At 40.4% G+C, this 22,143-nt stretch overlaps 1 protein-coding gene and 1 pseudogene across 4 annotated transcripts; one reads left to right on the top strand and one right to left on the bottom strand.

The window, feature by feature from the left end:
- Nucleotides 1-3,055: 3,055 nt before the first annotated feature.
- Nucleotides 3,056-21,268, bottom strand: VNN2 (vanin 2). Of its 4 annotated transcripts, XM_023750254.1 has the most exons (11): nt 20,832-21,268; nt 16,362-16,421; nt 15,296-15,436; nt 12,594-12,741; nt 12,368-12,422; nt 11,855-12,086; nt 11,600-11,730; nt 8,190-8,382; nt 6,258-6,546; nt 3,993-4,366; nt 3,056-3,315 (listed from the first exon to the last, which is right to left on the bottom strand). In XM_023750254.1, exons 6-11 carry the CDS (start codon nt 12,065-12,067, stop codon nt 3,064-3,066), a joined length of 1,452 nt encoding a protein of 483 aa, XP_023606022.1. In that variant the 5' UTR covers nt 12,068-12,086; nt 12,368-12,422; nt 12,594-12,741; nt 15,296-15,436; nt 16,362-16,421; nt 20,832-21,268; the 3' UTR covers nt 3,056-3,063. The 4 variants fall into 4 exon arrangements, with proteins under 4 accessions (XP_023606022.1, XP_023606021.1, XP_023606023.1 ...); XM_023750253.1 differs by lacking the exon at nt 16,362-16,421; XM_023750255.1 differs by lacking the exons at nt 15,296-15,436; nt 16,362-16,421 and having other exon boundaries at nt 12,594-12,745.
- On the top strand, nt 12,579-17,337 carry LOC111825019 (annotated as a pseudogene).
- Nucleotides 21,269-22,143: the final 875 nt, after the last annotated feature.

Raw genomic sequence — 22,143 nt, 5'->3', positions numbered from 1 at the left:
CAAACCTATCTTCTGATCACTCTAAAAACAATGTTAACAGAAGGGCCATAACTTGAAAGGTCTCTAGGAAAATAATTTTTTTTAAATCAAGATTTGGTTTTGGTTTATTTGGCCCTTTTTGAAGAAAGTAAGCACCCAGATTCAATGTGGTCTCAGATAACCAGCCCCACAGAGGAGAAGCACATTATCTTAGGCTTTCATAGCTTTATGATAATCTGTTCCATGAATACCCAATCCCTTTTGTTTTAATCCTGTGCTCACCAAACAAACTTCTGATCCATAGCTTCAGTGTTTGAGAGGACTTGCCAATGGATAGCCTTCTTGAGGCAAAAGTTATTTTTCTCCAGCTAAGTGAATCTATTTTTAAAAGTAATAAATTGGTCCTCTCTGTTGTCATCTTGTGTTTGGTTAGTGTCTGCTCATTAGAATATGATGAACTTCAGGGAAAGTAATGCCATAGGGAATCTATACTTGAGAAATGAAGACCAGTACTCTGGCCATGGAGCTCCCTCCAAGCATTGTTACACCAAAACCCTGCCTACCAGCTGGCAAGTGCATCTTTTATATCTTTTTGATGTAAACTATATCTTATTTCTTCTTTCAACAAATAAGCTGGAGAAGATGAGACATGATCCAAATGATAAATGTACCATAAAGTACCCAACTTAAAGGATAGTGCAACTCCTTCCTTACTCCCTCCCTCCCTCCCTCCCTCCCTCCCTCCCTCCCTTCCTTCCTCCCTCCCTCCTGTCCATGTAAGAATAAAGGGCTAGTGCCCAGGCATGGGAGACAGCGTGACAAGTTCTGAGAATTGTTGAGTTGAGACCTACAAATACTATACTGTTAAGCATTTAACTATTTGCTCTTGTATCATTCTCTAATTGTTGTTACCAGCTACCTAAAACCATTTGGGATCTTTTTTTTTTTTTTAAGTAAGACAAACAAAGTAAATAACTGTGTCCTAGTTTCTTCATGCTCTCCACCTCCTCATTAACTACCACCATCCAACTTCTTCAAATACCAATGTGGTTCAGAGTGAAAGTAAAATGGAATTTCTGACTCAGGACTTATTTTAAAAATGATTTTTAGAGATAGGAAGGGAGGGAGGGAAGGAGGGAGGGAGGGAGGGAGGGATAGATATCAATGTGAGAGAGAAACATCGATTGGTTGCCTCCCACACATGCTCTGGCTGGGGATCAAACTCACAACCTGGATATCAAATCCACCCACCACCTTTTTGTGTACCAGAAAATGCTCCAACCAATTGGACCACCAGTCAGGGCTCTGGCTCTGGACTTTTAATCTGGTCTGGAAAACTCCATAAGTTTTTCGTCTTTCTCCGTAAATGAGATGCTTTTGTGACATAAGTGCTCAGTCTCACTCTAGGGTAATTTCTCAATGAGACAGATACATTTCTATGAGTACATGACAAGGGGGAGGGGGATAATATCAAAGTACTACCCAGAAGACTAGAGATTAGATTGTGTATTCAGTTTATATGGCAGGGATTATGAGAATACAGGGCCCCCATACTACCTGACCCCTGATCTGTATGAACCCTGCTCTCCTTTCTCTCACTTGAAGTGGCCTCACGTATTTTCAATTCATCTATACTTATTTGTGCCAGCCACCTTTGAACTGCTAGATTACAGTTCCAGAGCCCTCACTTCATATCTGATTATGATTTTCTGTACTTGGCATTTAAGCTTTTATTCCAGCTTCATTTGCTCATGAGATTCTACCTAACCAGGTTGTATGGCAACCAAGGATTCCCGTTCCCTGGGTTTCTCAGCTTTAAGAGAAACCATTCTGTTGGTTTCACAAAATTAAATATTTTTATAAATATGATATATCCCGATCTGATAATACAGGCAGGCGTGACCATCAGCAATCTGCATTTTAAAGACATTCTTGCTTAATGCTTTAGGTGAATTAACGTAGATCTTATTTTTCTTATAAAAAATGCAGTGACTGTACCCTAGTTACTGCAATCCTGCCTCTGTTTGCCACAATTCAGAGAAGACATGAAGGTTCAAACTGGTTGAGTGTGTGTGGACTAGCAGATAAAAACCTACAGCCTTAATTCTAATTTGAGACCAGCTTAATTTATAAATTAATTTGGTTATAGCCACTATAATTTGTAAAATAAATATCTAATTTTACATTTGTTTCCACATGCAACAAAAGGACATTGAAAATCTGTAAACAAATATTTTTCAACGAATGGGGCCTTGAGCTCACAGGTTCTGGGTATCTTATCATGTTATTCCAACCAAGTGTCATCACTTTAGAATTACTTGCTGTAAATGTAAAAATGGCCCAGATACTTCCTTCTCCTTTATTCATGCCCTTCTGCAATGTGATTTTACAGCTCTATCCATTGAGAGATCTGTATCATTTATTTCTCTAACCTTTGAAACTACTTTGGGCATGTGACTCGCTTTGGCTAATGAGACATTCACAAACATGGTGTAAGCAGAGACTTAAGAAAAACTTGCCCAATGTGGCTTTCCCTCTTGATGCTCTTGGACTCCTTCAAGTCCAAACTTGCTGGAAGATGAGAGAACACAGGGAGAGAGTGGCCCCAATCATTCCAGCTGTCTAAGACAAGGCCATCACAAAGCAGCCCAATCACCAGCTAGTGGCAGATGCATGCATGAGCCCAGCCAAGATCAGCTAAGCCTGTTCCAAACCAAAACAGCCTAGCTACACTCAGTTCACAGTGTCAACCACAAAGTACCAGCTAATAAATGGTTATTGTCTAAAGCAGGGGTGGGCAAACTTTTTGACTCGAGGGCCACAATGAGTTCTTAAACTGGACCACAATGAATTCTTAAACTGGACCGGAGGGCCGGAACAAAAGCATGGATGGAGTGTTTGTGTGAACTAATATAAATTCAAAGTAAACATCATTACATAAAAGGGTACGGTCTTTTTTTTTTTTTTTTTTTTTAAAACAGCCTAGCTACACTCAGTTCACAGTGTCAACCACAAAGTACCAGCTAAGAAATGGTTATTGTCTAAAGCCATTAAGGTCTGAGGAAGTTAGCTACACAGTAAAATTTAAGTGATACAGTTGCCATAACCTATTTTGCTTGGCTTTAGAGAACAGATAAAATAAAAATACTCTTCAAGTCCTCCTACCTCAAATTTTCCAGGTGACAGGTGAACTTTAGTAAGTAGCACTTCAGGAAAAACATACTCTGTTCTGAATGTACCACTTAGGGAGAATATGTCAAATCTTGTCAAAGCTGTTTCTACCGGTTGTCCACAAGTTGTCAGATCAGTCGTTTTGCATTTCAGCATGGTGCATACCTATGTAGAACAGATGTAGATAAAATGCAATGCCTTACATCTAAGTTAGTTGTACTAGAATGATTGACTCAGTTTATAACTATAGCAAAGTAACTATTTCCTCATTTGATAAAAGATTTGGATCATGTTTCTTATCATTAACAGCTTTATTGGAAATGGCCAATGATTTGAGAACCAAGCCCACCTCCTGAATTTTGAATTTTAAATATTTGTCATTGGAAAGAAATAAAATGAAAAAACATCTGATGACAAGAAAGACTAAGATCAAAGTGATATCCCTACTCAGTGTTGACTTTAAAAATTAAAACAAAACTGTTTATATTCAGATACATTGGCAAAACTACATAAGAAAGCCTTATTGAGGTTCACTATAATATGTAAACTAGTTCATTAGTCAAATAGAAAATCATCATGGTCAGGTTAATAAATATTCTCTTAAATGTGCTCTAAGCAAACAATCCGATTATAGTTAACTTCTATTGCAAATATCATTATTACTCCTAGCATGTGTGTGTGTGTGTGTGTGTGTGTGTGTGTGTGTGTGTGTGTGTAATGCTGTATTGGCAATGCGTGGAGTCATGCAGAGAAAAGGCACTTGGCTCCCTGGGGCACACATGGAAGGTGAACCCTATAACTACTGATGCCTAAGCACCCCCTTTCACCTGAGCTGAGATTACCTGCCAGTACTCTCTTCTCCTTCGGCCGTGAAGTCCTGTGAAAGCTCCTAGAACATACACTTCATTCTCTTCTTTTCTTAACATTCTATAGCTTAAATGACAGCAGAGATCTTTGTGACAGACTGTAAGATTTCCTGCATTTTCAAAAAGTGCTGTGAAGTTGAACGCATCTCGGGAAATAAACCCACTGAAAGTATTTTTCTGGACTGGGAATGGTTTGATGGTTGTGGCATAGGCACTCCAGTCCACAGCTGTGGGGTAGGCAGGAGAGGTTCGGGGACGCGAATCCACTTCTGAAAGAAGGAGCCTTCCCGAGTCTGTTTCCATATCATAATGGTATACTCGGGGCGAATGCGGTGCATAAATACCACTGCCTGTGAATGGAAAAGGAGTGTTTTTAATACAAAACCAACACTGCCAGTTTCCCCATCAGAACTGAGCACATGGTCACATCACCACGTTGGTCCCAACAAGACAGCACACGGGCTTCTAGTTACAGGGAACACCCAAGCGCTCCTCCTTTTCTCTACTGAGGGAGTATAATAGATGTTTGATGTCTGGTGTCAAATAAACTTTGACTGTAACAGGAATGTTTATGAGCATTGTGGAAAATTAAAACCAATATAAAACTCTTTGTATTTGGGAGTACATGAAAGGTAGGGAACGGGAATACAAAATTCTCTCCTGGTCCCCACTATGCTGGTGTCTCCATATCACTCCCAAATGTTTCAACACTCTTCTCTCCAATGGGTAGGTCTAATTCCTTTCCCTTTGAGTGCAGGCTGGACTTTGCAACTCACTTCTAATGAATGGAACACGGTAGAAGTGACGGTGTGTGATTAATAAAAACAGCAGTGCAGCTCCCGCTCTCACTCACTCTATCTATCTATCTATCTATCTATCTATCTATCTATCATCTATCTAAAGAAAATCAGCTGTCATGTCATGAAGATACATCACACAGCCTATGGAAAGGCCCAAGAGGCAAGAAATGAAGGTCTCCTGCCCATATTCCCTGAGGAACTAAGGCAGTGGTTCTCAACCTTCTGGCCCTTTAAATACAGTTCCTTATGTTGTGACCCAACCATAAAATTATTTTCGTTGCTACTTCATAACTGTAATGTTGCTACTGTTATGAATCGTAATGTAAATATCTGATATGCAGGATGGTCTTAGGCGACCCCTGTGAAAGGGTCATTCGACCGCCAAAGGGGTCGCGACCCACAGGTTGAGAACCACTGAACTAAGGGATCCTGCCTATACAGCCACGTGAGGCAGCCCTCCTGGAAACAGGCCTGCCAGCCCCACTCAAGGCTTCAGATGACCACTAGCCCAGCTAAGAGCTTGACGTAACCCAAGGAGATAGTCTGAGCCAGGATCCCCCAGCTAAGCTAGTCCCAAGTAGTGACCGATAGAAAAGGTGAGATAGTAAATGTTTGTCGTTTTAAGCTACTTTTTACTGTGAAGGTAAATTGTTCCAAACAACATACCAATTAATATGCTCCTCTGTCCTTTCCCAATGTTTGAGCAAATCATGTTTACTTCCATGCTTTGCCACTCACTAGCTGGTAGCCTTTGGCAAGTTACTTACATGCTCTGTGTCTCAGGTTTCTAATCTGTAAAAGTGGATGGTAGTACTCATCTCTCAGAGTTGTTGTGAGGATAAAGAAATAATGCACAGAAAGGTCTTAATGTAACCATAGCTGCTCAGATCAGTCACTAGGGCCCTAGCCTGTTTGGCTTAGTGGATAGAGCATCAGCCTGTGGACTGAAGGGTCCCGGGTTCGATTCTAGTCAAGGGCACATGCCTGGGTTGTAGGCTTGATCCCCAGTTGGGGGTGTTGGGGGTATGCAGGAGGCAGCCAATCGGTGATTCTTTCTCATCATTGATGTTTTTATTTCTCTCTCTCCCTTCCTTTCTGAAATAAATAAAAAAATATATTTTTTCTTTATTGATTAAGATATTACATATGTGTCCTTATCCCCTATTGCCCCCCCATCCCCCCCACTCATGCCTTCACCCCCCTGGTATCTGTGTCCATTGGTTAGGCTTATATGCATGCATACAAGTCCTTTGGTTGATCTCTCCCAAAAATATGTTTTTTAAAAATCAGTCACTAGGCTTTGTGTGTATGTGTAAAAAGTTGAAAAATATAGTGGTTAGTCCCTATAAAGAAGCAAAAAGTTATGACAGCTCACATCTGAGGCATTAGCTTCTCTGCATTTAGAAGTATTATCTGCAAACCTCATCTGGTCATAAATTACCTGTCATATTTTGTTGCACATGGTGTATATTTGCCGCAAGAAGATTAACTCTCATGCCCATAGCCCAAGCTGAGTGGAATTCAATAGCTGACAACAGGGGCAAAACATTCATCCACGCTGTGGGATACAGAATGGTGTCCACATGGAAGTCTTTCACCAGGGACACAGCAGGGTCGTGGAAGAGTATATCGAAGCATGTGAAAATGCCAAACCTTCCAAAGGTGGTGTTGAAAGTCACCAGCTCTGGCTTTTCAGGGACATCAAACTGAGGCTCAGAGTAGAGGTGGTACTGTAACAAATGCATAAGACAAAACCAGGAAAAGCTTCTTTACTGAAGAGATGACTTGTTAAAAAAAAAAAAGAAAAGAAAGAAAGAAAAAGAAGAGAAAAAAAACCCTCCAAAGTTAGTACTAGATTTAGTTATGGTCAACAACTGAGACTCTACAGGCAGTGAATGAGACTGGTTATTGGAAGTAAAAGGCCAAGGAAAAGGAATACAATATCTCCTCCCCAACCCCAGCCTGCCCAAATTAGAAGACAGATAACTTCCCATAAATTATAGGTTATGACTTTCTTAAAAGCTGAAGAAGCTTTTTTAATGTTTCTAGGTGTCAGGGATTCAAAGAAGAATGCTGTTATTGAATCCCTGACCCTGGAAACATAATAGATGCACAATAAGCACCTGTTAAGTGGATGAGGGGTGCTACCTCCCTTTTTACAGTGTCCCATCCAAAATAATTTCAGAGCTTTCAAAATTGCTGAAATTATAAATGAAAAGAAGTTGTCAAAACCCACAAAATGAAGAAAACTGTAAGGAAGCTGTTTGAAAGTTATATGATTGTTTTATTTATTTATTTATTTATTTACTTACTTACTTACTTATTTTTGTTTTGTTTTTTTAATCCTCACCCAAGGATATTTTTCCATTGATTTTTAGGGATTATGAAAAAGAATGGGAAAGACAGAGAGAAACATCGATGTGAGAGAAACACATCAATGGGTTGCCTTCTGCAAGAGCCCTCACCAGGGCGTGGACCAGGGAGGAGCCTGCAACCGAGGTACATACCCTTGACTAGAATTGAACCGGGGACCCTTCGGTCTGCAAGCCAACGCTCTATCCACTGAGCCAAACCACTAGGACTGTGTTTTATTTAGAAATACAAAAATAAATATACAATTTTTTTTCTGTAGCAGTATGTGATCAAAAGCATTGAAAAACAATTGGGTTAATATCACTCCTTACATTTCAACTGGGACTTCCAGCAGATTATTTCTCCACTCAAAAGATTCTGGATGGAGAAATTGTTAAAAGATACAATTTAAGATGCTTAGAAAAAGTGTGGGTGGGTGTGGAAGAGGATGTACACACTGACATGCATATCCCATATCCACTTAGAAGGCTGGCTCTTTCCCTGCCAATTTGGTATAAAATTATGGCTAAAGGTTATTTTGCTCTTTTAATTCAGAGTTTATAGTAAAAATTTTCTGATCTAACCTTAAATTCATAAGAGGGTAATTCAGTTAACTGGTATGAAAAATAAAGGGAAAGATAATTTTTGTAATTTGATAGAAAACAGGGAAATTAACTTCTGTAAAACTCATTCATACAATTTGGAAACATCTTTATATCATTTCAGTATTAAACGGTATCCAGACCACAGTCACCTTGGTATCCTTTGAATTAATATTAAAATTACATTTTTATACACAGAATGATTTATCTCAATCATGGACTATTGTAACATCTTTCTAATAGCTCTTTGCCTACATTTTTTCCCAGATTAGCTTTTTCTAAAATGTGACTTTCTTTAGTGTTTGCCGTAACAAAAAATCTCTAATAACATCATATATGGGGAATAAAGCTCAAAATACTTAACATAGCATTCATCTCCCTCATAACAGTCATCATTCTACATACCCACCCTCTCTTACCTTGTGGTAACGTGCCACCAATTGTCCCTTTGCATCATATACCACGTTGGTATTGTACTGATAATAGCCATTAGGAGGACATGTGGAGTCCTGAGAATTACATCGCTTTTTGTCCCCAATATTTGCCAAGACATAGATAGAGTTGTTCTTGGCCAGGCAGCTGAGTCTTGTTTGTATGGGTGTGTGACCAAATCTAAATCAAATTTTAATGAAGAGATTTTAATAAGTCAGACAGAGAAAGACTTATACTGTATGATATCACTTATTTGTGGAATCTAAAAAGACTGAATTCACAGAAACAGTAGAATAGTGGTTACCAGGGGCCAGAAGATAGGGGAATTAAGAATATATGGTTTAAGAGTACAAACTTGAAACTAGTAGGTAAATAAGTCTTGAAGGTCTAATGTACAGCACACAGATAATAATATTGTATTATAGACTTCAAAGTTGCTTAGAGACTAGATCTTTTTAAAAAATATATATTTTTTATTGATTTTTTACAGAAAGGAAGGGAGAGGGATAGAGAGTTAGAAACATCGATGAGAGAGAAGCATCGATCAGCTGCCTCCTGCACACCCCCTACTGGGGATGTGGCCGCAACCAAGGCACATGCCCTTGACTGGAATTCAACCCAGGACCCTTTAGTCCACAGGCCGATGCTCTATCCACTGAGCCAAACTGGTCAGGGCGAGACTAGATCTTAATTGTCCTCACCACAACAAGAAATGATAGTTATATGACATGATAGAGGGATTAACTGGAGCTATGGTGCTAATCATATTGCAATATATAAACGTATCAATTTAACACATTATACATCTTAAATTTACACAATGTTATATGCCAATTATATCTCAATAAAAAAGGCATTTCAACTTTAAAAAGTATTTAGTTACTTCATATGTAAACAATAATAACAATAGGACAGATAGATGGTCAATAGATATATGAAAAAATGCTCAACATCACTAATCATCAGAGAATTAAAACCACAATGAGATTCACCTCACACCTGCCAGAATGGCTACCATCAATAAGTCAATAAACAACAACTGCTGGCGAGCATATGGAGAAAGGGGAACCCTTGTATACTGCTGGTGGGAATGCAGATTGGGGTAGCCACTGTGGGCAACAGTATGGAGTTTCCTCAAAAAATTAAAAATAAAACTGCCTTTTGACCCAGTGATCCCACTTCTGGGAATATATCCTAAGAATCCCAAAACACCAATTCTAAAGAATACATTCACTCCTCTGTTTATAGCAGCATTATTTACAATTGCCAAGATCTGGAAACAGCCCAAGTGCCCATCAGTGGATGACTGGATAAAAAAGCTAGGGTACATTTATACAATGGAATAGTACATGGCCATAAAAAGAAGGAAATCTGCCCTAGCTGGTTTGGCTCAGTAAATAGGGTGCAGGCCTGCGGACCCAAATGGTCCTGGGTTTGATTCCTGGGTTAAATTCCTGGGTTCGATTCTGGTCAAGGGCACGTACCCAGGTTGAGGGCTCAATCCCCGGTGGGAGCTGGGCAGGAGGCAGCCAATGATCAATGATTCTCTCTCATCATTGATGTTTCCGTCTCTTTCTGCCTCTCCCTTCCTCTCTGAAATCAATAAAAAATATTTTTAAAAAATGGTTGAATGAATGAAAAGATTAATTATTTAAATTTGACTATATCTGATGATAATGCAAGCCAATTTTCTGTCAAAATGTTTTTCTTCTACTGTAGGGCTATAATAGAGGCACTTACTAACCATATGGAAGAACCTGTCCCCCAACATTTACTAGTTCCCATAGTTACTGTGACCTTTGACTCATCCATACATTTGCATCATATGTTGTTTTTAACAGGAAATCCAGAACTCAGTCATACTGTGAGATTAAAAATAAATGGGCCATCCCAATTCCCAAAACTTCTAGGCAGAAAGACTGTCCAGCTATTGGCCTCTTTTTTACACGAAATAAAATTTCTTACAAACACCATAGAGAAATCAGCTCAGGACAGGAAGGGTGGGAAGAGGAAATTGTCCGAGGTCATGTAACCCAATATTCTCTCTTTTTCTTCTTCTTCTTCTTTTTTTTGTGTGCAGTTAATCTCTCTAGAGCAAAGAAAAGCCCTTTCCTGGTAGCCCTTATATAAATGTCAGAATAACCAGGAGTGCCTAAAGAAGTGTGGTAGCTATAATCCTCCAGCAAAAATATGGCAGAGGGCCCTGACCGATTTGGCTCAGTGGATAGAGTGTTGGCCTGTGGACTTAAGGGTCCCAGGTTCGATTCCAGTCAAGGGCATGTACCTTGGTTGCGGGCACATACCCAGTGGGGAGTGTGCAGGAGGCAGCTGATCAATGTTTCTCTCTCATCAATGTTTCTGACTCTCTCTCCCGCTCCCTTCCTCTCTGTAAAAGTCAATAAAATATATTTTTAAAAAAAGAAAGTCTGATTTGTAAATATATATATATATATGGCAGAGGAATGTTACATAAACTTCATTTGAGGTAAAAGAATGAGAAAGTATGAGCGGGCAACAGAGTGAGAGGATCTGAGAGATGAGTAAGAATAAGTGGGATAGAGTGAGTGACCTTTCCCTGAAAGGTTTGAAGTGTACAATCTGTACCTCAATAACCGCCAAGTCTTATTAGGAAGTAGGATTTATATATTAAACATACATCCATGTCTATTAAATATGTTGCATTAGATTCCTAGATTACATTCCTAGATTACTTTTTCTCAGGAAAATTACCTTTATGAGCCTAGGAACATGCAAAGTTTCATAGCATAAGTCTTATGATGCACTAGAGCACTGGTTCTCAACCTCTGGCCCTTTAAATACAGTTCCTCATGTTGTGACCCAACCATAAAATTATTTTCGTTGCTACTTCATAACTGTAATGTTGCTACTGTTATGAATCGTAATGTAAATATCTGATATGCAGGATGGTCTTAGGCGACCCCTGTGAAAGGATCGTTCGACCGCCAAAGGGGTCGCGACCCACAGGTTGAGAACCGCTGCACTAGAGAGTACACAGTGAGGTCTTTCTGCCTGAGAAGCAGATTCCAATACAATTGCAACATGGTACCTTTAAATAGAGACATGGAAATATTTTCCAAACACAACCCACTGTCCATCCACTTCATAAATTAATTTACTACTTGTATCCATGAGATCCTCTCCCCCTTCATCAGCAGTCCTACTTAGAAATGTCCTGTTTACATATTTTCTCTAAATTGAATAAAGATATTAAATGGTATCTAAGTGCAATTTTTTAAATCTAACAAATGCCAAGATAAATATACCAATAACATACCACCAGATACATGATAATTCAGGATTTATCATTTTGCTGTGGTGAACATGCACATTTTAGAGAATTGCCGCCCTTTTGCACAAACTAGGATAGAGACAATACCTTTGGGGGTCTTGACATGGAATCCAGTCCACCTGAGGGTCTGGGATATCCTCCAGATAAGGGAAAATGGTTTCCCTGGTAAATTTCCATCCATACAGTGCATCTTCTGGAGTCACGATAATTTGAGCACCCTATTCAAAACAAGTCCAATCAAAAGTATGTCTCCACGTGTAACACAGACAATGCAACACGGCAACCTTCCACCAGATTTCATGTCCCTGCCATGGATTAAGATTAGTAGAAATAAAAGAATACCTGCTCAGCTGCCTGCTTTATCGCTTTCTCCAGAATATCTATATTCTTGTTCATAAGGAGCAAGGCATCGTCCCGAGAAACAGGTGTCTCTGTGCCCTTTGGCCTTAGGACAGCATGTTCATACACGGCAGCTATAAATGTATCCAGGGCACTGACATGCAGGGTAACCAGGGCAAGAACTGCCACAGAGGCTTGAAAGGAGGAAGTGATCATGGCCAAGGTCTAGTGATTTCTGAAAGTGCAAGTAAAATTCATGTCGCATTTATAAAGGGCGGCGCCCGAGTGCTTATTTTGTAATCTTATGAATATTAAACCCAACCCACTTTTGAGAGGAAAATATTGCCATTAAATGAATACAATAAAAAAGCATTACAAAGATTGTACAACATCTACTATTGATAAAATTTGATGTCAAATTTCAATAAAAACAAAATTGAAATGTAGTACAATTACACCCTTTAAGAGAGAGAAAATTAAAGTAACTCTGATGTGAAAAATAATAATACAACATACCTGCGCTCTCTCTTTCCCAAGGTTAGTCTGAGAGTCCAAGATACATGAAGGTTCTCTGTAAGATTAGGATGGGATGACAATTATTAACTCAAACAGTGACAATTTAGTCATGTAATGATCCCGAATGTTTCGTGTGCTTTAGTTGTTAGGCCCACAGAACAACTCTTACTTGAGTAAACAAATCTAGTCTATTTGGGGTCCTGGGGATAAAATGGGGGCAGAGTACCTGAGATCGACTCCTGGATCTTGCCAAGCAGGACATGGCAGGTGCCCATCAACCACGAGGTGGAGATACAACAAAAACACCGAGGAACTCAGGATAGTGCGGGGCCGCTTCGAGCCCTGCCTCAGCCTGAAGGACGTCCTCGTCTGGCCTCTCTCCCAGAAATGAAATGACATTAAGTGAGCTGAGAAGTAAAGAGTTGGAAATAGCGTGTACAACACTGATAGCATTTCCTCATGGCAGCAAGGATGACACATCAGAATAAGAAGCAAGAAAACCCAGGTTCTTCTTTTCAAACTATTCTCTTGATAATTGTATACAAAAAAAAAAAAAAAAGGAAAGAAAGAAAGAAAGATGATACTATATCTCCAAAAAGGACAAGTGGTAAGAAACAATGTTTTTGTCCCTGTCCCCTGTGGAGGCTTTCGTATGTCTTCAAAAGATTGTTTGAATCTGCCTTTTTGGAAGGAAATGTCTGCTTGAGCAGAACCAGCCTGAACTTTATTTTTTGGTGTCTGGTCTCATGCAAGTGAGACTTGGATGGGCATTCAACTGCTCGGACAGGACAGCTAATACAACTAAAGCCAAGAGGAAATCGGAGAGTTATGAAATGTCATGCCCCACTGAATGGAAAGGGTTGTGCCACAGGAAGTTGCCAGTAGCCAACTATTTTTGACCTACGGCCTCTGTAATTTCACGTGGTTCAAACTACCCTCTGCTTTCAGCTCTCAGAAGTTGAGGAGCTGCAAAAGTCCCTTTGAACTGGTAGCATGCTCCCGATTCTTCAAAGGGAAAACAGTAACCAACTCTCTTGCTGACTTTGCTTGCAAACCATTAACTTTAGTTCCCATTCAACTATGCCCAAAGTTCATTGCATTCACCAAAAGGAACTTGTAAAAATTGTTTTGGCCAGTGCTACAGACTGAATGTTTGTGTGCCCCTCCACCCCCCAAACTCATATGTCCAAACCCAATTCTTAGTGTGATGTATCAGGAAGTGGGGCCTTTGCAAAATTTTTATGTCATGAGGGAGGAGCCCTCAAGAATGGGACTCCTTCCCGGCAGGTGTGGCTCAGTGGTTGAGCATTCACCAATGAACCAGGAGGTCATGGTTCGATTCCTGATCAGGCAGAGCACATGCCTGGGTTGCAGGCTTGATCCCCGGTAGGGAGCATGTAGGAGACAGCCAACCAATGATTCTCTCTCATCATTGATATTTCTATCTCTCTCCCCGTCTCCCTTCCTCTCTGAAATCAATACAAAAATATATTTAAAATAAAAAAAGAAAAGAATGGGGTTCCTGCCCTTATAAAAGAATCTCTATGGAACTCCTTTGCCCCTTCTTCTATGTGAGAACACAGTGTGAAGTAGGAATTGGGTCCTCACCAGATACTGAATCTGAACCTTGATCTTGGACATCCCAGCCTCCAGAACTGTGAGAAATAAATTTCCATTGTTTATTAGATGCCCAGTTTGTAGTATTCCATTACAGCAGCCCACATGGATTAAGACAGCTGCATTCAAAGATTGTGGCAAAATAAGGATGACCGCCTTATTTTCAGGACAACAGGAATAAATCCAAAGGAGCAGATCAAAGCCACTTGTTCATTGTGTTGGGCAGTTATAGAAACAAGCACCTGAAGGATAAAACAATAAAGCTGGACTCCCAGGTACTACAGAAGGAGAAAAATGAAAAGATAGATTAAAAGTAGAAAAGTGTCAAGCTGTGGAACATTTATTGTTTTTATCAAACAATATGAGGATGTTCAAACATAAAAGTTCAAAGAGTGTGAGTCAAAGCTGAGGGCCAGACCTGCAATCAAAAATCTCAAAGGTTTGAGAAAATGCTCCAAGGAGTAACAGTTTTGTGGTTTAGTTTATATATTAGTAAAATCAAAAGTCTATATGGAAGGAAGGTTCTGAAATCCATTGGTGGTAGATAAGGAGGTGGGAGACCGCAAAGCAGGGAAATCTCTAGGACTGAATGAAAAATAAAAATGGAGAGATGCATACTTCTTTTACATTGATGGGTGCTGGATAGTTAACACTTAACATACAAGTAACTGTATAGAGGTATGCAGGTAAATGATAACAACAAGGCATGTTGGGGTGGTCTGGCCCCGGTACTGGGTGTTTATCTCTGGAGGTCTAGAGAAGATTTATTCTGACATTCTAAGCTTATTATCCTAGAAGCACAAAAACAATGGAAAGGGCTTGTTCAATGTAAAGATTAATCTATCATATAGGCCTTAGGACATGACTTCCCATGATAACCTATGCAGTTAGGAATTTGTATGAACAGAATATCCTGTGGTTACTTTCAGCTCTTGAGTGTGTTAGGTCTGCCGGGTAGCCCTGTTTTCATTCATCAGAGCATCACAGTAATTCACCGATTGATTATTCACCTTGTTCATGTTCAATAGGCAAGGATGTAAAAAAGCATGTTTGCCGAAACCGGTTTGGCTCAGTGGATAGAGCGTCGGCCTGCGGACTGAAAGGTCCCAGGTTCGATTCCGGTCAAGGGCATGTACCTGGGTTGCGGGCACATCCCCAGTAGGAGATGTGCAGGAGGCAGCTGATCGATGTTTCTCTCTCATTGATGTTTCTAACTCTCTATCTCTCTCCCTTCCTCTCTGTAAAAAATCAATAAAATATATTTAAAAAAAAAAAAGGCATGTTTAATGCCTAAGATAGGTCACTACTTACGGGTCTGTCTAGGTGAGGCCTTACATCCCTGGATCCTATCTGCTGTCCTCTTTCCAAGGCCGGTGGCTCCTCCAATCACCCCTGACTTCCTGTTTTGGTTTATTTTCTGGGTGGCCAGCAGCTGGCCTGAGGGTTCTGCTCCTGTAGGCATCAGGAGAGGGAGAATTTGTTTTATCCTAGCCTGGCAACCCTGATTTCTGGGCTTTTCTTTCAAGCAGTTGTAGAGGCTGGGTAACACAGGCCAGGTGGAATTACATGGTTGCTACTGAGCAATGTCCAAATGGCCAGGGGAAGTAACAGCCAGAGAAGTTAGCCCTTTTCTAGCCCTAAGACCTACATTGACTCTTACATTCACATTATATTCCTTCTCTTTAGCCCATTGTTCTTTTATTGTAATGCAAATCCACTCTAGAACTTTCCCCCATGTGGGCATAACTAAATTCCTGTATGGCCCTGCATCTAATTACTGATAACTCACATGGCAGGAATTTTTCTCACTTTAGTTATAAGAGTCAGGATGGTATGGAGTGATGGTTAATGGCATGGACCCCGAAGCCAGAATGCCTAGGTTTGAATCACTTCCCAGCTGGCTGACTATGAGTAAGCAATGTGACCTCTCAGTACCACAGTTTCCCTCATCTGCCAAAGGTGGTAGTATGTGCTGAATAATATTTGCTGTTATTATTGCTTCAAACCCAGAAGACGGTGGTTCTATTGGAGGACAATGCCCAGGGAAGCTTTGACCTAGGGCTTTAATTCTCTCTGCTCCTGTGCCCACCTGTTCTTGGCTACTAATTTGTGAAAAAAAACTTCAACCAGTCCATCGTCTCTGTTTTCTCATTGTTCTCTCTCTTTCCACAAAACCTTCCGTGTCAATCTGCCCTGACAGGTTTATCCTGAAATTATTAACTGAAAGTCCATTTCTACCAGCTACTTTTGAATGTTTTCTCTCCAACTGTACCACAGATTTTCTCTCTGATCAATAATTCTAACTCCTTAATTCATTCATCACAGATTTTTTTAAAAAAACAGATATACACACAACACACACGTGCACACAACTTACCGAGAAACTCTATTACTTATTCATTACTGTTGGGAATGCGGAATGGCACAGCCAGCCACCCTGGAAAACAAGCGTGGCAGTTTCTGAAAAAGCTATTTATGGCCCTACCCCATCCTGGATGGAACAGTAAACAGTGAGGTAGGGCAGAATTCCAGTGCCTCCTACATCCTGTTCCCTGTTCTGGAAGAGGACAGGACAGTGTTGGTGGAGAGTTGAGAGGCCCCAGGGCAGGAAGAATTTCTTTTTTAATATATTTTATTGATTTTTTAAAGAGAGGAAGGGAGAGGGATAGAGAGTTAGAAACATCGATGAGAGAGAAACATCTATCAGCTGCCTCCTGCACACTCCCCACTGGGGATGTGCCCGCAACCAAGGTACATGCCCTTGACGAGAATAGAACCTGGGACCCTTCAGTCTGCAGGCTGACGCTCTATCCATTGAGCCAAACCGGTCAGGGCAAGAATTTCTTTATGAGCTGTTACTTCTGATAGGCTGAGCCATTAACCTAAGTGACCACATGCAAAGACAGAGAAGAAAAGCCGACATCTTGCATTTGTCTGCTTTGAACACCCAGAATCAGAGTCACAGGCCATAGCGCTGCTAAATGGAATTCATTTCTATGGAAGATCAATGATCAATTAATGCACAGTATATACACGGGAGTGCTCGCTCCTCTAAATCAACTCACCAAGGTCCTGAGAGCTGTGTTAAGACAAATTCCCCAACAACAAAAATGAAAGAAGTCGTGGGCAGGTCTTCCTTCCCTATGCATTTCCCCCCAATATTGCTGCTTTTCCTTGAGATATTTTTTTTTCAGAAGATGCAAGGGCATGTATATAGTCCAGTGTTGCTTTCTTACTATGAGATGATAGTGCCACTTCCTAATGTATAGCCCTGTCCTCCCACTATTCGTGTTCCACATCTAGAGACAGGACCTGGCTCTTGGGAATGGATTCACCAACAACTGAGTGACTGATCTTCATCAGCTAAGTAAGAAGTAAATAATAAGAGGTAAAAGGACCCAGTAATAGTGATAAAACAGAAAACAATACAGGAAATGAATATGGCCCAAAGTGCTGAAAGTATATGAAGAAAAGTTATTAATACTATGTTCAAATATTTATGTACACTGATTTTAATTTTTTTAAAGGAAAACAACTCTATCAGAATTCATACAACAATTGATTTCATGGTGGACATTTTCAAAATCCATATATATAAAAGGCTAATATGCAAAGTGTTCTCTCAGGAGTTCAACCAGGAGACTTGGATCGCTTGCTATGATGTGTGCTGACCACCAGGGGGCGGCATGGAACATGGCAGGTGACCAGCGGCAGCTGGTGGTGACGGGGCGGTGCTGAGGGAGTGAGGGAAGGAGGAGGCGGGGAGGCAGAGAACCTGATCGGCCCTGATCGCCAGCCAGGCTTAGGGACTCTACCTGTGCATGGATTTCTGCACTGAGCCTCTAGTATATAATAATGTGACAACTGACTTGGTATTCAAATTTGTTTTGAATGACAAAAACTTAAAAATGAAATAATAATGTACTACTTTGTCATGCTTTTTGTCAAGAAGAAACAGACTTTGAATGATTTGTTTTAGTACTGATGACAAAATTGCACTAAACTCAGAAGTCGTGCTGAACCCCAAGACTTCCTAGATTGTCACCTATAACTCTCAACTACAAACAGGCTGGGAGTAGAACAGGCTGTGGATTTTCTGAGAAAACTAGTGCAAATGTTTAAGATTTGCAAGTTGTTCTTAAAAAGGCTGAATAAGCAGGCCTTATTTAGTTCCCTTTGTTAATACTGTAGATGTGTTTTTCTTTGTCTGAATATGCTATTTGAGTCTTACACTCTTATGAGTTTTTCATAAATAGAGGACATATGATATTGATACCAAAGGAAAGATAACTATCATAGGACTAAACTTTGGGTCATTCCTTTTTTATAAGATTGTATATAAACAGAGATATGTGTTTCTTTACTTTCATTTACTAGTAATTGTACTTAGTGAAAATTAGTTAGAAAATTATGTTGGTATTTATTATCCACCTCTTTTACCAGCTAGATTTGAGGAGGTATATTTATCATATTTAAATCCTCACAACTTAATAAATAAGTAAATAGAAGATTTCATTAATGTATGATATTTAATATCTATTGTCCAAATCAAAGTTCCTATGTAAAATAATGGGTTATTTGAGGGGAAAACTAATCATGCAACTACCATACTATCCAACAGCTGTATCATTCCCAGGCAGTTATCCCAAATTATGAAGACATGTTCACACAAAAATCTGAACATTAATGTTCATAGTAGTGTTATTTGTAATAAACATAAGCTGGAAATAATCCAGGTGTCCTTCAATGAATGATAAGGCAAGCTGTAGACCCGTACCATGGAATATTCCTCAGCAATATAAAGAAATGAAGGATAGGTACATGCAATAATGTAGATGAATCTTAAGAGCAATGTGCTGAATGAAAAAAGCCCAATCCCCAAAGTTAATAACATACTATGTGATTCCACTTATACAACATTCTTAAAATGACAAAACTATAGAAATAGAAAACAGATTAGTGGTTGCCAGAGATTAAGGGAGGTGTGACTGTGAGAGGGAACTGGATGTTCTATAAAGAGGCAACATAAAGGATAGAGAACATTCTGTATCTTTTAAAATATATATTGATTTTAGAGAGGAAGGGAGAGAGAAAAACATCAGTGATGAGAGAGAATCATCTATCCGCTGCCTCCTGCTCACCCCTTACTGGGTATTGAGTCTACAACCCGGGCTGTGCCCTGACCAGGAATTGAACAGAGACCTCCTGGTTCATAGGTCGAGGCTCAACCACTGAGACACGCCGATTCCATCAATATATCCTGGCTATGATTTTGTACTATAATGTTGCAAGATGTTTTCATTGGGGAAAACTTGGTAAAGAGTATACATAACCTCTGTATATTAATTCCTTTTTTTAAAAAAATATATTTTATTGATTTTTTTTACAGAGAGGAAGGGAGAGGGATAGAGAGTTAGAAACATCGATGAGATAGAAACATCGATCAGCTGCCTCCTGCACACCCCGTACTGGGGATGTGACCGCAACCAAGGTACAGGCCCTTGACCAGAATCGAATCTGGGACCCTTGAGTCCTTAGGCTGATGCTCTATCCACTGAGCCAAACCGGTCAGGGCTATTAATTCCTTTTTAAGAAATATTCAAAGTGATGAATAGCAAGAACCTACAACCAAGATTACTTTATCCAGCAAAGCTATCATTCAGAATTGAAAGTCAGATAAAGAGCTTCACAGATAAGAAAAAGCTAAAGGAGTTCATCACCACCAAACCAGCATTATATGAAATGCTGAAAGGTATTCTTTAAGAAGAGGAAGAAGAAAAAGGTAAAGATAAAAATTATGAACAGCAAATACATATCTATCAACAAGTGAATCTAAAATTCAAGTGAATACAAAATCTGATGAACAGAGTAAACTGGTGACTATAATAGAACCAGGGGCATGGAAAGGGAGTGGACTGACAATTCTTGAGGGGAAAGGGGTGTGGGGGTGCAGGAAGAGACTGGACAAAAATCATACACCTATGGATGAGGACAGTGGGAGGGGTAAGGGCAGAGGGTTGGGTGCAAACTGGGTGGAGGAGAGCTATGGGGGGGAAAAAAGAGGAACAACTGTAATAATCTGAACAATAAAGATTTAATTAAAATAAATAAATAAATAAATAAATAAAATAAAAAAATAAAAATGTTTTGATTGATTTTTGAAAAGGGAGAGGGAGAGGGAGAAAGAGAAACATCCATCGCATGCCCCCTCCTGGCATGCACTTGCATGTGCCCCAACCGGGAATCCAACCTGCCACTTTTTGGTGCATGAGACAACACTCAACCACCTGCTCAGCCAATTAAGCAACCACCTGCTCAGCTTTGTATTAATTCTTACAACTGCATGTGAATAAAAAATGATCCCCAAACTTATAAAGTTTAATTAAAAATATAATTTGTGATTTATTTGTCCTTTTTCTTTTTCCTTTGATTAATTTATATATCACATATGCATAGGTTGCAACATGGTCTTAACACAAAAGATACATTTTCTTGATTACTATTACATGCTACATTTACCCACATAAAATAGTCTCCTTTTGTTAAAGGATTCTTTTAAGTTAGGCACCTTTGTTACATTTAGAAGAATATAAACATATAAAAAGATAAATGAACACAACGACTTTCTTTGATAGTTCCACCCTGTCTTTTGGTTTCATTGCTCAAAGTTCCTCTATTTTTTAACGTTTTTTTCTTTTTGGTCATTTATTTTAATATGACTTGCAAAATCATAAAATGAGGAAGCTACAAGGTTAGTTTCATACAAAGTGTCTTTAAATACACTGATCTCCGCGGCGGCATGTGTTGACAACAGCCTGTTGGGAATGGAAACAGAAAGTTCTCTCACCAGAAAGCTTGGAATCTTTGCGTTGACTTTGAACTCTCAACAGTCAATAGCGCTGGTAACGGTACTAGGCGGTCGGTCCTGGGTCCTGGGGGGCGCCCGGACGCCGGGTGGTGGAGGTGGGAGCCCAGCCGCCGCCCCGCAGGAAGCTGCCGGCTGCTCGCCGGGTGCAATAGCGGCCCCGCGCGGCAGCGTCGGAAACTGCAGGCGCTCCGCATATTCTAGGCCACTGGGAGGAGGAGGGGCGACCTTGCCAGAGCCTGTGCTCTGCCAAGAAAAGCATTGAAGTGGGACCAGGGCGATTTAAGCATTGGAGCTGGGCGAGGGTGACCGAGGCCTGCACCTGTTCTGCACCCCATACAATGCAGCGGGCCGGGGTCACACTCCTTCCTGGGGTCGTTCTGGGAAACGGGGGAATCTGTGACATCCCTCCCGCCTCCCCCTCCCCCCATGCACTCCCAGCACTGGACCACCCTCTGGAGGTCTCATGATGCGAAGGGAATTTGGGGGAGAGGGAGAATGAAGAGTGCATGGAATTTGTGGATATTCGATTTGGGCAATTAATGTCAAAAGTATTCCAAAACTGTCGTACTTCAAGCCGCTCTCCATCATCCCCAATCTTGGTTTTGTCATCCTTTACATTTTTTTTTTCTGTTCGTTTTGGTGGTGTGAAAGGGCATCACATTATGGTTTAATTTGACCCTTCAGGATCTGTTTTGCTACTATTCTTCCTTCACCCTCCTGCCAAAACCTGGGGTCATCCTAAATTCCTCTTCCCTTTCCCTCCACATTAGCAGGTGTTGTTGGTTCCACTTCCAAACATGCCCTTTCTTCTCCCTTTCTACCACCACATCCCTGATCCAAATCATTAAAATTTCCCTCAAAGCTTCCGAAGATCTCCCTCCAACTCTGCTAAATCACATCCCACTCACATCCACATGCCCAGACAATAGCCTTCCTGAAATATGAATCGGATCTAGCACCCCCACCTAAAAGCTGGCCCCTCCACACTTCTCCAACCTCCTCTCTTACTAGACTTCAGGTGTGCAGGCCGCGGCCTCATCTCTGACCACCTCCAGCCCCTTTGCACATGCTGCGGTCTGCTTTCCTCTCATTCTCAGTTCAAAAGCCCCACCTCCACAGAGAAGCCTTGTCTAAATTAGGACCCCACACCCAATCAAGCCATCAGTTACTCCCTCACATCACCATGTTGTTTTCCTGCCTAGCCTCTCTGTAAAATAGAGATTCTGGTATTTATCTATTATCTTCCTCTAAAATATAAGTTGGATATGGGCAGACTGTGTTTATCTTGAAA

This window comes from Myotis lucifugus, unplaced genomic scaffold (genome assembly GCF_000147115.1).
Source record: "Myotis lucifugus unplaced genomic scaffold, Myoluc2.0 scaffold_11, whole genome shotgun sequence".
Taxonomy (NCBI): domain Eukaryota; kingdom Metazoa; phylum Chordata; class Mammalia; order Chiroptera; family Vespertilionidae; genus Myotis; species Myotis lucifugus.
This window is presented reverse-complemented; position numbering and strand designations above follow the sequence as displayed.

Bases quoted from the DNA above. Each gene is read 5' to 3' on its own strand.
- VNN2 (XM_023750254.1), bottom strand. From the start codon at position 12,067: ATGATCACTTCCTCCTTTCAAGCCTCTGTGGCAGTTCTTGCCCTGGTT. The intron at 4,367-6,257 runs GTAATTTATGAC...TTCCATTCACAG, and splicing joins TGTGCAACAAAATATGACAG to GCAGTGGTATTTATGCACCG. The intron at 3,316-3,992 runs GTAATCTCAGCT...TGTTCTACATAG, and splicing joins GGAGAAGAGAGTACTGGCAG to GTATGCACCATGCTGAAATG.